The 17816-nt window shown below is 45.0% G+C and overlaps 1 protein-coding gene across 2 annotated transcripts; it reads left to right on the forward strand.

Annotated features, from left to right (window-relative positions):
• Positions 1-287: 287 nt before the first annotated feature.
• Positions 288-7237, forward strand: LOC119329066 (probable fructokinase-6, chloroplastic). Of its 2 annotated transcripts, none has more exons than XM_037602051.1 (7): positions 288-673; positions 1737-1954; positions 2804-3016; positions 3144-3341; positions 3427-3564; positions 4057-4173; positions 6751-7237. In XM_037602051.1, exons 1-7 carry the CDS (start codon positions 502-504, stop codon positions 6883-6885), a joined length of 1191 nt encoding a protein of 396 aa, XP_037457948.1. In that variant the 5' UTR covers positions 288-501; the 3' UTR covers positions 6886-7237. The 2 variants fall into 2 exon arrangements, with proteins under 2 accessions (XP_037457948.1, XP_037457949.1); XM_037602052.1 differs by having other exon boundaries at positions 289-637.
• Positions 7238-17816: the final 10579 nt, after the last annotated feature.

Raw genomic sequence — 17816 nt, forward strand, 5'->3', positions numbered from 1 at the left:
GAGTTAATGAAGATAGAGGTAGTTTGAGTAACTTAGCTAGTTACATGTCTCAATGCAATATGAGTCTATAACCTAATAAATGAATATAGTAACATAATCTAGAGATATGTGTATGTTATTCTTCACTGTGGCTAGACTAAGAATGTTGAAACATTTCACCGTTTCTTGCAAATTTTCCACTAGCTTCTGCTACCAAGCTGCTGTTAATCTTGCGCCGTCCATTCGGCGTTTTGCACGAACATCGGAGATCGGACGGCAAAAGACATCCTCCCTAGTCTCACGGGAAACGCCCGCACAGCTGGCCGCCACTCCACCCGCCGGTCACCAACGCAGCAGCCAAAACCAATCAGGAGACAGAGCCGCTCGCTGGCCTCGCCTCCTCCGCCGCATTCCTCCGCCGGCAGCGACAGCACAATCCGCTTATCCCCGCCGGCAGCGACTCCCCAACCCGTCGGTCGGTGCCGCTCGAGCCCGTAAGGCCGTACCGGCATCCACACCTGCATGGCTCTCCGCGCGGCGTCGCCGCCCTGCGCCGCGGGCCGCTGCCTCCCCTCCTCCCCGCCGCCTCGCGTCGGCGGCAGGCAATTCTTCCGACCCCTCCCCCCCGCCGCGCCTGCGCCGCTCCGGAAGTCAGCAGGTAGCCTACTGGATCCACGTGCTTCTATGCTTTCAGTTACGAGTGCACGATGCTCATACGGTACAGGTAGTTGCTACCTGCCAATGATTGGGGTTAGTATTCAGGCGGATTTGATGACGTTATTTAGGCAGCTCCAGGATCTAAGCGATTGTAGGCGTTGGCGCGCTGCTCACTACCATGTAGTTCTTCAAATCATCGAATGCGTTAGGTGTGGTGGACGCATGCTTTTTCCCTCGTGTGAATAAATTGACTCGCTAGGTATCAAGTATAGTTCAAATCATCGAATGCCAGTTAGGTTTGATGGACACATGCTTTTTCGCCCTTGTGAATGGACTCCCCAGGCATAAACGCATGCGATTTGAACAGTTCTTTTGGTCTTACTGAAGGAGTAGCATACTAGTGTGGTACTGACCGTCTGAGGGACAAAATGGATGCAGACTCCGGTATGCCTAGCTGGCCTGAGACATGGATGACTGAACCTTCGGTTCCTGTCATATATTTGGAAGTTGGTTGCATGTTGCGCTTAAGAATGGTGGGTGTGGGCATGGTTGAGAAGCATGCGTTGTGCTCTCGATAATTTGTTTTCTGTATCTGTGCTGTATGCGTGTTGTGTACAAGTACCTGGTAGTGTAGGCAGGAAAAAGTCTTAAGATATGCGGATGGCGAACAGTTCCTGGTGTGGAAGACTGGAAATTAGGCTGGTTTATTGTATCTTAAAGATTTATACAGTTCAAATGGGTTTGGCATGCATATTCTGTTAACCAGGGTACTGGGGTAGCAAGTCTTTTGTTGTGGTGATGCTCCAGAAACATATATCATTAATTCATTCCTAAGTACTAACATCATGATCCTGTCATTTCTCAAAATAAAGTATCATGGTCCTGTTGGCCTGTATAGTGATCATTCAGGTGCTTTTTGTGGACCGAAATGAGTTTCAAGTGCAATGATTGGGGTGGGTTTCAACATTAAACTATTACTATTATTATTTTTGGATTGAAAGATGATTTGTTTCCTAGCTATGTTTTGTTATTTTATATGTGGTTCTGTCAAAGCCAAAGAATTTGATATCATTCCTGTTTGATTCAATTTTCAACCATAGTTTGTACCAAAGCAATTTCAAACAGTGATGGCACCCCTGGAACGAGCGATTCTCCACATGTGGTGTGTTTTGGGGAATTGCTGATCGACTTCGTCCCAACTGTTAGTGGGGTGTCACTGGCAGATGCACCAGCCTTCAAGAAGGCTCCAGGGGGTGCACCTGCCAACGTTGCAGTTGGAATAGCTCGTCTCGGTGGATCAGCAGCTTTCATTGGAAAGGTAATTTGTAACTTTCTTCCTATTTCTGCATGTTGTAATACAAGAGCGAGAAATTTCAAGGATGTGTAAATACAGTACAGCTGGAAAAAAGGAAAATACACGCAGATAAATTGTTGCCAATTTTTTGTTTTAATTTAAAGTTTTATGTGCACTGCATACACCCTGAAATATTATCAACTAAATTGCACTTTTCGTCCCACAAATTTCACTTCGGTGGGTCTCAGAAAAAGTTTCTCGTGGGGAAGTTCCTAAACTTCTAAAACTGTCAGAAATTCATCTACGTTCACATACTCATATAGTTCCGTGCAGCATTTTAGGCACTGCATGAGTAGAAACTGCATTCCAGTGCCCCGCATAAAGTTCTGTGCAGCATTTTAGGCACTGCATGAGTAGAAACATGTGCATATTCCTCCAGGCTCCTGCTCATTGTTGCAGACAGCTTGGCTGCTTGTATGGTTCTGACATCCTTACACATGTAACACATCTTGGTAGTATGCACCTTGAATCTTGCCTATGAGTACAGCATCACTTCTACCAAGATCGAGGAGAGTGGAACCAGAGCCAAGAAGTGGTTCCATGTTTGCAGATCTCGATACTTGATCTAGCTGATAGGTTTATGCCAGATAACTGCAAGTTTGGTGATCCTTGAGGAAGATTTCCATGTTTTAGAAACCTTTCAGGAAGATATTATAGTTTTTTGTTTCGGAAAATGAGATCATTTTTATATTTAGAGACCTAAAGTGTGATGTGCTAAATATCATTAATTCCATGTTGTTTTCACCTCAAAGTGCATTCATTTGTGTACTTGGTGTTTTTTCAGCTCATGTATTTAACACTGAACACATTCAGGTTGGTGATGATGAATTTGGATACATGCTATCTGACATGCTGAAGGAGAATAACGTGAACAATCAAGGGTTGCTATTTGATACTCATGCTAGAACAGCTTTGGCATTTGTGACACTTCGAAGTGACGGTGAACGCGAATTCATGTTTTATCGTAATCCAAGTGCAGACATGCTGCTTGAAGAAAAAGAGCTTGACCTTGACCTTATCAGGAAGGTACGAGAATTACATGGTTCTATAATATTCTTGCAATATCTATGCTTCTCTACCACCACAGGTTTGTTTAATCATGTAATATATTTGTGACAAGCTGAACTTAACTTAATCATGGCAATCATGCTAGGCAAAAATCTTCCATCATGGATCAATAAGTCTGATAACCGAGCCATGTAAAACTGCACATATTGCAGCTTCCAAAGCTGCTAAAGATGCTGGGGTACTAATTTCATATGATCCGAATTTGAGGCTCCCACTGTGGACATCAGCTGATGATGCTAGAGATGGTATCCTGAGCATATGGGATACTGCTGATCTTATCAAGGTAACAACTAACAGGCAGCAGCCTGCAAATTATTTGTGTTCACCAAAGGCTTATTGTCTTGATCATGCATCTGCTTTGCAAATAGGTAAGTGCAGAGGAGATTTCCTTCTTGACAAATGGGGAGGATCCATATGATGATTCTGTTGTGAAGAAACTTATCCATCCGAACACGAAGTTGCTTCTTGTCACTGAAGGTCCAGATGGCTGTAGATATTATTCCAAGGTAATGTCTATCTGTGAACTGTATATCTGGTCATTTATTGGAAGTTTGCAGTAACTTCTGTTGGTAAATGGTAAGAGATTGCTGAGATGCAGCCGCACTTCTTTTAGTATCTCCTCGAACCTACTTGGTCATGTCGCAGAAGTCATACAGCATTTAATTTTTTTTCCTGAATTATAGAAAAAACGTGGTGCAGAGCATAAGATGGATTTCCCTCTTGTAGTCCAAAGCAGGAGGAAAACCAGAGTTGTGTAACCGAGTGGTGCTAGGTTGCTAGCCTATTATCCTTGGGAGACCTCTCTTTTCATCAAGTAGTATTAACTATGTATCTGTGTTTTTTTTTTTTGCGGAAAGTAACTATTTATCTGTTATGAGCATATTCAGACCTGTAGGGTGGAGATCATGTCCTTCACTATTTCATGCAGTCACTTACTGGTCTTGTGTACAAAGTCTATATTAACAGTATGAATTATTGTTCCTTTTGTAAAACAACAGGAATTTAGTGGGAAAGTTGGTGGATTGAAGGTAACTGCTGTTGACACCACTGGTGCTGGGGATGCCTTTGTTGCTGGAATATTATCACAGCTAGCTGCGGATTTTTCACTCCTTCAGGTATGACCAGTACTGCCAGAATATGGAGTTTTCTTTTCCAGCCTCTTGAGTAGAGAGTGAGCTCGGTGAGGTATACAGAATTTTTCCTGCATATTGATTGTCGATGGAAGTAGGAAATGATTTCCAAATGATGAAGTGATATATTACTTTTGTTATCTGTAGAGTCCAATTTTTAAGTTTTGAAACTATAGAGAAAGTTATGCACAGCATGCTGAATATTTTGGGCTCCTTTTGGGGTGCAGCATGAGGTGTGCGACTGGTGCTGCAGTTGTAGTCCAGTAAGGCAGACATGTTAGGAAGATCAAAAGGGAAGAGTTTAAGTAAGTAATGGAAGAAGAATTGAGTTAGGAAATAAATGAGTAATTCGGAAAGAGTCCAGGTCCAGTTTGTGATTTCTTTGAAGTCCTAGCCCAACTCTGTCCAGTTTGGGTCTTAGGCTTAGGATAATCCTCAGAGCACACACGAGGGCGAGCACAGGTTATCGTTTATTCGTTTTATCCTCCTGTGCGTTCACGTTCTGAAACCCACCATCTTCTCTGCTGACCACTTAAATTCCCACCACGCAAGCCTAGTCCATATTACTGAAGGCTGAGGCGCCAAGCAGCTGAAGTGCTGAGCAGGCAACCACAAAACTGATAGCTTAATTAATCTCGATATTATATATCTGTTTTTGTTAAAGATGTGCAATCCTGAAGCCATGAATGTGCTCCAACTGATTGAATGAGGAATGAATGTTTGTTCATACCTGATGCATCTATCTATATACATCAAACATTCTGTTCAATGTTAGCCGTGATGTTTTTCTTGAAAATTTTGTCCTGAGGATTTTAAACAGGTGTGGGTGGTTTGCTTTATGCCTTTATATATAAAGTGGGGTGGAAGCCTTTTTTGGTAACAACAGGTCCGGTCTAGAGAAACTGTACAGAATAAACAAACTACTCATTAGTGGCATACATGCAAATTAGAAATCTATAATAGAAATAACACAAACTGGAAATCTTGTTGTGTACGTGTTGGCTTCGATCACGGTCCGCGATTCAGAGTCACAACACAAGTGGACGCTTGGGACACAGTTATCACGGCGTGTCGACCCTGTAGGCATTGGCCAGGGACATCTTAAGCGGACGAATGACACTTTCATACTCGGCTTTGTGTGGAATAGAGCAATTTTCAAGCAATTAGCATTTCGTTTTCATTTGCTTTATGTCATATCTATCTTTGTGTTTGGCTAGGTAGCTTTGGTGGGGTTGCTGCAGAAATTTAGTAATGTCTGGAGATACCCTGTAGTTGGATGTACCACCTTGTTGCCGCTGCAAAAGAGCAATAAAATTCTTCCTGTATCTAAAAAAAATCATCAAAAAATTATTCTTTTCTGTATCAAATTCTCTGGAATGGCGGAATCTTTTGCTACTCATAAAAAGAAACTGAAACTCTGGAATCACAGTGTCACTATGACCTTGGAGTTAATGCTGATTTGCTTTTCTTAGCAGGACAATCGGTAAAACTATACTAATCATTTCTGTAGGAACACATTCCCTTCATTTCAAAATATAAGGCATTAAGTTTTTGCAATTTTATTTCAAAAGCACGACCTGACAGACGTTTGCTCTTACTTCCCTGCATTTATATCATTTCTTTCTCTCCAATATTTATGATTAAACATGCGTACTAAATTACTAACTATTCCTTTTTTATGGATGCTATGGTCATTTCTCTTAACTTTTTTTCGTTGGTTGTATGCCCTGTTTAATCCCCGTGCTTGATCAAAAACAGCTTATGGAGTGGATGGACACCTAGTTATTTTGTATACACATTAATCTGTAAGTATTTGGGCCATATGTATGTGTGGGCACTACCAATTGCACACATGCTAATTTGATAAATGAAGCTAGAAAACACGTAACCATGTCCGGCAAGGGCAGCGCAGAATATGCCCTATTGGTAAGGCCCAAACATCAACCATGAAAGTGTTATGTTGGCGCAAATAAGCCATGCCCTGCGGTGGTGACCGACGTCGGCACGCCAGGTCTGGTCCGTGGCGTGCGTGGGCATTGTCTGGGCATAGTCCTACTAGTGTATGGGCATAGTCCCACTAGTGTCTGGCCAGTGTATGTCCAGGTCGAGCCCATGGCGGGTGCGTGCGTGTGTGTGTTGGTGGGTCTGTTAGCGAGTGACGCGGCCCTGTGTAATCGTTGCCCAGTCGAGTTCGCGCTAGAGGAAAATTGCCGTTCGTGCGGCAGGCGTTTGTGTGCCGGAAATCTCCCTGTGTCCACCGTGTTCTCCCTCCTTCCTTGGTTCAAGCCAGAGAGCGTGCAACAGAGAGAGGGCGAGGGCGACTAGAGAAGGTGAGCCAGAGCTAGGGCTAGACCCTGACATATTATTATATAAAGATCGTGGAAATATTCAGTTGGCACGACACATGCATCACAGCCCAAAATATACTCAAGTGAATTTGCATTTCTTGTCATTGCACCATTGCTTTTCAAGCCCACGTATTTTTCTTGTCTGCAATTTCGACATTAGTCTGAAGCAGGGGTTTTAGTGCTAGGCTTACCTAGCTGTTTGTGGCCTAAACAGGATGAAGCTCGGTTGAGAGAAGCCCTGAAGTTCGCGAATGTCTGCGGAGCTCTCACGGTGACAGAGAGAGGAGCTATTCCTGCACTGCCCACCCGACAGCAAGTGGCTGATGCCCTGACCAATGTCGTTGCTTAAGTCTGCCAGGCAGGTAGTTCTCATCTGGTTTGCTGTGTAATCTAACGCAACTAGCGTTGGCCTGTCGGGCATCGTGTTGTTAGAATAGTTCTAAGTTGGCCGTGTGATTTGGTTTACGCTGTTTGTTGCCTTGCTGGTGTACCCCAGGCTACCGGCCAACCAAATAAGATGCAAGATGCGAGTTGCGGTCCAATTTAACTTCTGAGATTTATGTTTGGAGCCTCAGAGCTAGTAATTGCTGTGTAATATTTGTATATTTTTACCGCGGTTATCTGCTGGTGCCGTGAGGAAGTACATTCGGGCTAACCATGAAAGGAGAAATTGGCTAGAAAAAGTTTTATTGTGTCACTCAGTTTTTTCATTCAGTGAGAAATATGAATGAGGTGCTACTCATGATGATTTTTTTTTCTTGATTTGTGGACAAAACCTATATGCTGTCTAATTTTCTGGGAGTACCTGGATTTTTTAGCAGCCTAACCATATTTTAGTAGCACGGTGGTACCTAAGGAGGGCGCAGCACTAAAACTACCTTGATGTGCGCCGGAAGAAAACCCTTGCTAAAAAATTGCCCAAGAATACATGAAACATATAACATGTTGCGAATCATTTACAAGTTGAACTCTTAGTTAGAGAAATAAACTTACAATTTGAGTTTGAATTGATTAATAGTAGCTGAAACGAGGTGGCACCTCACATGCGCTGTTACGGCTACAGATCAAGCTTGCAAGCAGGATAAGGTGTATGAATCATCCCCCTAGTTTATACGTACACTACCTTGTCTGTACGCGCGGAAGCATGCATTCGAAAGGACTGAATCGAAACACGTCACCCTGCAGAGCGATACATTCCTGAACCTGAGGGCGACATTTCTTCCTAACCATAGCTTCGAGTAGACGTGAATCCGCCGTGCGCCGAGGAATGTTGGCCGAGATCCCGCGATCCTGTCTGCCTAGCCTAGCCTAGCCGGTAGAGCCCGCCAACGCCTATGCCTTCTCCATTCGCTCCACTCGGAGCCCATGCACAATCCAGCGACTAGCAAACAGCGACCTATGCCATCCAAGTCGTGGGCACGAGAGCGACGATGGGAGTGCGCGGTGGACGCATCATGCACCGAAAGGAGCAGCGGGGAAGCTTTCCGACACGAGAATCGGCATCCAGTAAGCAATTCAAACTAATTCAAAAAGAGAGAGAGAGAGAGAGAGAGAGAGAGAGAGAGAGAGAGAGAGAGAGAGAGAGAGAGAGAGGAAGCTTTCCGACACGAGAATCGCTCGGCATCCAGAAAGGAGGAGAGACCCAAGTCCAAGCCGCAGTAATTCAAAAACGAAAACGGCAGCGGCTGCTCGTGCTCGGACCCAATTCCAATTCCAACAGCACGATCTCCTCCACCTCACCCCGAATCCTGCAAATATACGCACGCACGCAGCCGACCTCCCTCCCTCCCTCCCAACCCCGGCAAGCGGATCGCATCACACGCCGTTCCACAACACCGGCTCGCTCGCTCGCTCCTCGCTCTACCCGATCACTGAGCCCCGCCAACCATTTCACCCTGGTCCCAAGAACATTAGTCTGTGCTAGTATCATCAACACGCCGGGCAGCTGGCGTGGTGAAATGCGCGGGCTGATGAGTGGCGGCTGGGGTTTGACCGGTCAAAGCGGTCAAAGGGATGGGGTGGAGATCGAATGAGGATTTTCGCAGGGGAGCACGCACATGCCGTCGCCCATGGGGAACCTAAGAATGTCGTTTGATTAAGCGGATCGAGCTAGGAGGATAACGCCGCAAAATAATACTCCCTCCGTTCCTAAATATAAGTCTTTGCAGAGATTTCACTATGGACCACATACGGATGTATATAGATGCATTTTAGAGTGTAGTTCATTTATTTTACTTCGTATGTGGTCTATAGTGAAATGCCTCCAAAGACTTATATTTAGGAACGGAGGGAGTACTAATAAGCGGGGAGTAAACCTCGCGAGCGCGCGTGCATCCAAGCGGGGCGGGAGTACGTGCACTGTGCAATGTGTATGTGGACGGGCCAATCCGATTCCGATGGATGGGGTCGCCGTGTCGACAAGAGACTGGTAAACAGCAAGCCGATGAAGCTCCTGGTCCCATTTTTTTTCTATTTAGGATTCCTGGTCCAGGATTTGATAGTACCGTGGCGCTATCGAGTTGCACTTTTTTTTTCAGCACAGCCTGGTCGCTCTTCTCGGCGCGCCCAACCCAACGCGTTGATGGGCTCGTCGCAGCTCCGCTGGCCCATGCACTTCTCAAACCCGGGCCTCCTCCTCGATTTGATCGGCCAAATGCTAGTTTTTTAAATATATTGTGCATTTTCTGCTTTGGGGACGATCCATGCGGGCCTTGCAATTTTGTTTCCAATTGTATTTTACTTTGTCTGTCCCAAACATCTAGGCAGTACGTGTACATTGCACTGTATTTGTATTTTGGCCCGAAAGTGCGAGCATTAAGAAAGATCTTGCCAGCCAAAACTGATGCGTGCAAGAGAAGTATGCAGCTGATCAACTGAGGCAAGTGGCGCTGAAGTCGCACGAAGTCAAAGCCAGCGCGCGCTCGTGGGGTTGCATGCATGACACAGAAGCATTACATTCCCGGATAAAAATGCTTGGATCGAAGGTATGGGAGTGCAGGAGGTTTTATGGTCAAGCAAAAACCCGAAGACCTCTACCTACGTGTAACACGATCGATCGGGAAACCCTAGTGGGCCAGCTAGTGGACAAGATAAAAAATGCTCCACTGATGCACACATGAATGGCATTCATGGGTTCCTTTTTTCCATGTCACGTCAACTGCCGCGTCCATGAGATGAGATGAGATGAGATGAGTTGAAAGCAAACTAGCAAAGAGTCACGGCGCCGAAAGCCCATGCCCGGGGAACCCTTCTCCTGAGCACCCGGCCATAACCTGCACCGGGATGGAGCAACGGTGCGACTACACATGAGAGCATGGGCTCGTGCCTGCCCCGATCCATACGCCCCCGTGCACGCATGGTTCCTTCCCGCCACATGCACCCGCCTCATCATCTCAAACTCCACTCTCCGTCAGACCTGCGTCATGCATGCACACACAAAAATACATCATCCATCATATATTAGTAGCCAAAGCCCCCGATGAAATAGCCTCTATGCCTATATATATACTCCTTTCATGTAGATGTAGGGATATGATGTAGCTTTCGGAAAGCAAATTTTGTTTTCCGACGAATTGAAAACAAATTGACTCCGGGAAACAGGCATTGGTTGGGCAATAGTGATCCCTTGCATTAGGCGCCAAATCCCTCCTTTCGTGGATCAGTTGGCGACCGATGCACCAAGAAGACCACTAGGCATTGCATGCATGCACAAAGGAGCATTAGCAGTACTGTTTAAGGAAAAGAGCGTGGCCTAATGATGTGTTGCCACCGTCAAGCTAGGCCATGGGGAGGACATTTGGAATCTTGATCGGTGTTTCTTTTCCCGGACATTCTCCTAAAAAGGCCTAATATAAGCTAGCTAGGCCAGCAAGGTCCAACGACGCACAACCTTTTCTCTCAGCCTATCACCCCGCTTCTCTTTTTCTTGCATTCTCTGCTTTTGTTGATAGTAATAGTATCTCCTAGAGGACCCACAGTGTCTAGTGCATCTTGCAAAGTGATACCCCAACTCACATTTGCAAGCAAACTCCTTCTCACGTATGTATGATTAAATTTGACTGACGTGCACATGCGACAAATACATGTTCTATACTAGCAATCACGCATGTCGAATTCATGCATTGACAAATGTAAATTAAGCCACACATGCACGCACACATATTCCTTGTTTGTTGTAATGAAAGAATTGAACCTCGACCCGTGGCAGAGATTGAGCATAATTCAAGAAGGGGCCTTGACTTGAAGGAAAACAAAATTCACAAGGAGGAAGGGGCTAATCTTTAGTTTAACACTTGTTGGGCCTAAAGTACTAAAGCAACTATGCATATAGTACATCTCAGCACACACAAGCATCATTAGCTAGCAAATTTACGATTTCTTAGAAAAATAAAAACAACTAGCAAATTTAGTTTTGCAACAACAAATAGTTCACAAATCTATCCATGAAACGAATATCAAGCAAGATAAAATACGATGTAAACCTTCAAAGTGAACCCACTGAATCTTTTACTGGGCCGTGCAGTTTTGGGGGATTGGTAGCATGCCGGTAAGAGGATGAAAGAACACGTTGCGAGGTAGGGGTACTTTGCGGATTAACGCGTGTGATATGTAATGCGCATCTAGGAGGCGGGGATGGTCATGGAATAAAACATGAAGGTGAAACTTGGGTTGTTAATAAAAAAACAATAATGCAATTACTATAGAAATTATTTCCAGATGGTTGAGATAGAAGGTATCCATCTCAACAATCTCACATTTTTTTTATTGGTATAGGTTTGTTACTAGCTACCCCGTTTCCAGTTTGTTAGGCCCACATGTAAGAGTATACAATTAGAAACTTCAAATGTTACATTTTCTAAAGGTATCAATTCTTGTATATACAATTCATATTACATTTGTAAATGATGACCTAGAGTTACGTGCATAACCTATAAACCAAAAACAATAACCCTACACCTACGTACCCATCTCCGTAAACTTATTTAAACTTCTTAATCTACTTCTCTCCCCCTCCCCCTTCCCCTGAATTTCATGGGTGGCCCCCGGCCATTTCCCTTCCAATCAAATGACCCCAAACCAGTTTTCACGTAGCTTCACGTAGCATAATTACATAGGTATAGCAAAGCCCAACAGAAAATAATGAAGTACATAGTGAGATATTAATTCAGATTGTGACACTGTATTGTCCACCCCATCGAAGCGAGTTAGCATTGAATGGAGTGGACAATACAGTAAAATACTGTCAAATGTGATGACCACACATAACATTGAGGAGTTCAGTGGCGACGACGCTATTCACTTGCAACCGCACGCTCTGTAATCATGTGCTAAACATCAGAGGACGATGATGATCTTTAGGATCAGGATCGACAAGGCTAATGCTCGCTATGAGCATGTCGTGACCCGGCCGTGGCTTTATTCAACGCCATATTCTCATGCGTCAAGAGACACTGCAGAAAAGGTTTAGCGATGCTATTTATGGGGACAACACGCTCGCAAAAGCCTGCCACATGATGCTTACTTTCGTGGGTATATTCTTGACACTTTTTCGTGCTATCCCTACATGACCCTAGCATGAATTACAGAGATGAACAGTAGTAATAAATAACCTTAAAACCCCATAACAAACATGGCTACAACGGTAGGCACCGGCATGCGACTCCACTAGTACTAGTACCAAACAAGGTTCAAAGTCTTGCGTTTCTCTAAATTCTTATGATAACTGGAAAGAATCTGATGCAACTTATTGGTTACTCCCTCCGTGACGAAATGTAAGAGGTTTTGACATTTCGTCACAGAGATAGTATTTTTTTAGAACAGAGAATATATGTTTTGATTTGCTTCCAACGTTCGTCTAGATGCAGAATGTTTGTACTCGAGTAAAGTGCGAGCCTCCACATGCGATGCCCTTTTTTGACAGAGGAGTGTGCGCACAGTGCACATGCCTCTGTGGCCTAGCTTAAGCTTATAATCAGCAGGTCAGGTCGGGTCGGGTCAGGTCAGGTCAGATCGGCACCACCCGCCGGCCGATCGGCTCCGGTGAAACCACGACAAGTGGCAGCAGAGCAGTACTACAGCCCGTAGGGTTCTTCCCAACGGGTGTATGCATGCAGTAGCTGGCCAGATGTACACACGACTAATAGTACGACGGCGCCGGACCAGCAGCAGTAGAAGTAATCCTCTCTTCCCCTCTACGTGCCGTCGTAGCGCGGGGGCGGCGATGATGGCGGGGAGGCGCACGCCGGCCGGCCGGCACGGGCACCAGGCGCGCAGGCGCGGCGAGCGAAGAAGAAGAGGGAAAGCGCAAAAAACTCGCCCGCTTTTGACACTTACCAGGCCTTGCTTTCGCCAACTTTTGGCTAATCAAATCACCGTTCCCGACCCTCGTGCTCCCTCCCTCCCCGGCGCCTCGTCGCCTTTTAGCGCCCCCGTCGCGGCCCCCGACGACGCGCGGGGAGGGGAGGCAAAAGAGAGCAGTTTCGCTGGGCTGGCTGACGCCTTTGATTATTCATTCCGGGCCGGGCGCCCGCTTTGGAATTGTTTCGCAGCTTTTTGGTTGCCCTGTCGGCGTGGTGGCCGGCCTCCCTCGTGCGCGCGCCCGTGCCCGCGTTGGGCTGGGTTGAGGACGCCGTGCAAGGCTTGTGCTCCTCCTGTGCGGATTACTGCGCGGCGTATTAGCAGGGAATTACATTACATTAGATTTATTACCGCAAGCTGATCGCTGTCTGCTCTACGCTTTATCAACGGTCATCAGCGGAGCGGAGAGGCTCGGGTGAGATAGTTTGAAAATGGGGAAATTTTAGGTAATATCACCGGGAGTCATAAAACTTGCGCCCGATGTTCAGTTTAGTGCTAAAACTTTAAAAATATGGATTTGGAGTTATCCAACTTGCGTTCTCGTGCAAATACAGTCACATCACTCGTATTCAGACATATTCGTGCTTATGTGGCACGCCAACATGGCTATGGCCTACCTGTCAGTGACTGGAATGGCTTTTTTGCGAGATAGTGACTGAAACAGCTTGACGCGTATCTTTTTCGCAGAAACACCCTTTGGTCTATATTTAAATAAGCAGAAGCCCCTCAGTAACATGGTGGGTCCCACTTGAAAAATGAAAATAAAAAGTGCATGCGGGCATTTGAAATCACGCTAGCAAACCACTGCAGTACCTACATAGTCGTGCCTATAAAGAGGTGCACTTGTTTTTACTCCTACATTAGTAGACACAGTTTCTTTTCCCCACAAAAAAAAGACACAATTGTTTTTTTCTAGATACCTTTTTTTCAGGGTTCAGTCAAAAGCCGGATACAGGACAATCTCGGCCTTTTTCATAAAAAAAATAAATTGAAAAACCACATCAAAATGTATAATGTTTAACCCATAACATACAAAACTTTTTCATGAGCGAGTTTTTCTTTTTTATTCCTTTTTTTCCGGAAGGCGCCGGAAAATCTGGGTTTCAAAATATCTTGCCAATTCCATTTTTTAGCCCGAAATTTTGAAATGAATTAATGTATAAATATATTTGGTTTAACAAAAAAATGTCAGAGAGAAAAAGAACCTGAATACGAGTAGTTGTCGCGGGCAATATACAAAACCCAGCATTTCTCTTTATGGGGACTAATAGCTACTGGCGAGGGCACGACTGACGGGGGCGCGCGGAGGAACACGGGGGCGTGGTGGCGGGTTCGACTCTGAGCAGAGCGAGGACGAGGACGAGGACTACGCGGTGGATCCCGGCCAGAGCTCGCGAGCGCAGTGAATGTCGAGCGCGTGGGAAGACACAACTGCGGCCTCTGTGCCGGCGAGCGCATCACGAGCGAGCGGGCGAGCGGGCAGGCGGGCTGGCAGGTGCGGGCGCGCGGGTGAGCTTGGCTACTGCTGCTGCACCCCGGTGAGCACTGATGCGGCGTGGCTAGAGCGCGAGCTCGTGGTTGAGAGAGGCGTAGGCGTGGGCGTGCAATCGAAGTGCAGACGAACGTTTTGGGCATGGTCGGCCGTGTTGGACGCCTCCAACAAAAGCCGGACGCAACCACCCATTGTCACCTCAGACGAAATCCGGAAAAAACGGACGTCCATTTGAAGTCGTGCGATGAAGTTGCCTAAGAACACCGAGTGGGTCAATTCATCTTATTGATCGAGACAAACTTGATAGCACTGACGGCAGGTTTAATCAATTTGTCACTCACTATGCGCTGGGGCTTTTATTTTAAAGCAGTATAGTTTTACATATTCATCGTCAATCCGCACTAGTGCGATGGACATACGTTGGACAATTTTACTAACAGGTCGCCAGTTCCAACCCATCTGCGCTAGTATTTTCTCATTATATGTGATGGCTTTTTGCAAAATTAAATAAATTATGAGGGTGTTTTCTGCATAAAAAACTGGCATGCTATGCTATGGTCACCCAACGCGTTGCGCACTCTCAACCATTGACATGTGGATCTTCATCGGACTAGTGCGCCACGTGGCAAGCCCATACTGCAATATACGAGAGGAGGCACCGTATTTACACGCCGAGACAAGTTATGTGATCACAAATCCGTATTTTCAAAGTTTTAGCACAAAACTGAACATCGAGCACAAGTTCTATGACTCTCAATGATATTACCTCGGAATTTTTTGTGTGGTAGATGGGTTGTATTGATCCATGTATCATTAGGATTCCTTGCAGCTTTAGTGCTTTACTTGCTCGTGTTGTTTAATGTCGTGGATGAGATAGTTTAATGGGACGGTGTGAGGTATTAGAGGCTGACACGTACCACGTCAGGAGGCTCCTCCTCCTTCCCGATCCAAAATGTCTCTCAAACCTCAAGGCAACATTGCACTCTCCCTCTGCTTGTGTCGCGCTACAAAATTCTCTGATCAATTATTAAGTTTGTGTCGGAAATTATTGTCAAGGCATTTTAATTTGTTCAGTCATACGGTATAGTGAAGTTTGAAAACACGAAGCACAAAAATATGGCATCAAGAAGCAACCACGTACTCTTCACTAATTAAGGGACCATTTACGGTACATCAAAATTATATGAGCCGTCCATTTCAAGTCATTCAATGGACTAAATCCACTAATACTATTAGGAAAAAACAGTAGTATATTTTGTTTAAGAGGTAAAATTGGAAGGCTTACGAAGTAAATACCAAAACTCTACACCGTTGAGAAATCCGTGTGTTTTCTTGTGGTTTTATCCTGCTCCCACGGGACTGCAGGGACCGGTCCGTCCTAATACTTCCCGGCGGATCCTTACCGGACGGTATTTTTGCCAAGGAAATCACCATGCACAAAAGTTGATTGATCAGTGTCCTGAGGCACTAGTACGTCGATGATTAGCTGATTGTTTTCCGGTGATCAAGCGGCGGCTGCGGCCGCTGCACGCAAGCGAAGCAGGCACAAGCAGCGAAGGCACCACTGATCAGGACGCTGCAGCGGCGGCTCCGTGGCCTGCTGGTTGATCCGATGCCCGGCCGGCGACGAGAGCGCCACTGATCAGGACGCTGCAGCGGCGGCTCCGCGGCCTGCTGGTTGATCCGATGCCCGGCCGGCGACTTGAATCTCCCACTTAATGGCACGGAGGCTAGCTCCTCTGATCGATTGTTGGGCACGCGCGTTGATGACCGGCGATGGCAACGACTGGGCCTCAGGAGGATGGTCACCGACACCGTGTGGGATTTTTCTAATTAAGAAAAAAAAGACAAAACTACCCCGCTAATCAACGGCTGAGATGATTCAATACTACTCGGTTCCATAGGTAGTATGATGCACCGTAAAAAATCTCCTAATTAAACCCTTGAAAAAACAACGGAGCTTAGGCAAAAAATGAAGTAAGTAGTGACTCTCTCTCTCTCTCTCTCTCTCAAAATAATGAAACATCTGCCCTTGTGAATGATAAAATGAAACTATTGTATCCAAGGTTATTGGCGCCATAATCTCTAAATGTTGATCAACCTAGAATCCATCTACACTCTGTGTATAGTGGATTCAAGTCCATTGGAAAGTGACCGGTTTATCCGAGGCCCTTCACGTTGCAACCCCTATACGCAGATCAACCTGGAATTCATGGGTCAACATTTTAAGATTGTGACTGGTAATTTCAACAAAGGATATAGGTTGATTACATTAAAATAACCCTCTGATTCATATTAATAATTGCCACTGATTTAACACAGGCCTCTTTTGGTTTATAGGATAGGAGTATCATAGGAATAGAAATCTTGTAGGAAATGAGATGACATGTATCTCAAATCCTATGAGTAGGAATAGGAAACAAGATGTCATTTGGTTGACACCAAAGGAAATTTTCCATTGAGTCTAGCCTCTTTTTTATTTTCCTATGAAATGTGGAGGATAGGAACCAATCCTACGTAGGAATAGGAATCCGTTCCTATGAACCAAAGGGCTCTAAAGGAAAAAATCCTATAAGAATCCTATCCTTTAAAATTCCTATGAAATTCCTCTAAACCAAAGGAGGCCTAAACTAGCAACAATTAATATGGTTCGGAGGGGGAAACATATTTTGCTAGCCAAATCACATAAAATATAGATGCATTATTTATTGCAATGAATGTTCAAAACTTGTTGTCGGAATCTTGCAAAAGACTATGAGGTATTGAGGTCCAAACATTATATTTGTGTACGAGAAGTAATGCAAGTATTTTGAAAATATGGTAATTCCGCCGGAATGTAGCAATGTGTCACCATGATGATTCAGCTAGTTTTGATCAAGATCTTGAACTGAAATGGAGATCCTGTGACAGGTTGAATACATTTTTATATGAAAACCAAACATTCGTAGTTTCTACACCTGCTTGTAGTACCTAATAGTTGTCATAAAACCCGAAATGTTTTAACAACATTCTACTTTGAATCGTGCAGTGTCATAAGATCTTCATGCAAACACCCAAACCGAGATATCCTAGCCAGCTTGATTACTATAAAACTAGGATAAAACTATACACTATAAAAAACATTGTCTCAACATCTAAAAAGGCTTTCTGTCAGAAGACAATGATTTCTCATAATGCAATTATATTAGTAATAATGTTTATATTGTTAGAGATACGACACGCAACATGAACGACAAAGAAGGAATCAACACAAAGGAGAGACGAGATTTAACGTGGAAAACCCCTCCAACACGAAGGAGAAAAACTTCGGATGCCCAACCAATGAAACTTCACTATATCAGGAGAGATTACAAATGCGGGAGATTTACAATGATTATCTTATCCCGCGCGGAGGCTTACAAAGGATATATATTATGGAGGTGACCTAGGTC

The sequence above is a fragment of the Triticum dicoccoides genome, chromosome 7A (assembly GCF_002162155.2).
Source record: "Triticum dicoccoides isolate Atlit2015 ecotype Zavitan chromosome 7A, WEW_v2.0, whole genome shotgun sequence".
NCBI classification, from domain to species: domain Eukaryota; kingdom Viridiplantae; phylum Streptophyta; class Magnoliopsida; order Poales; family Poaceae; genus Triticum; species Triticum dicoccoides.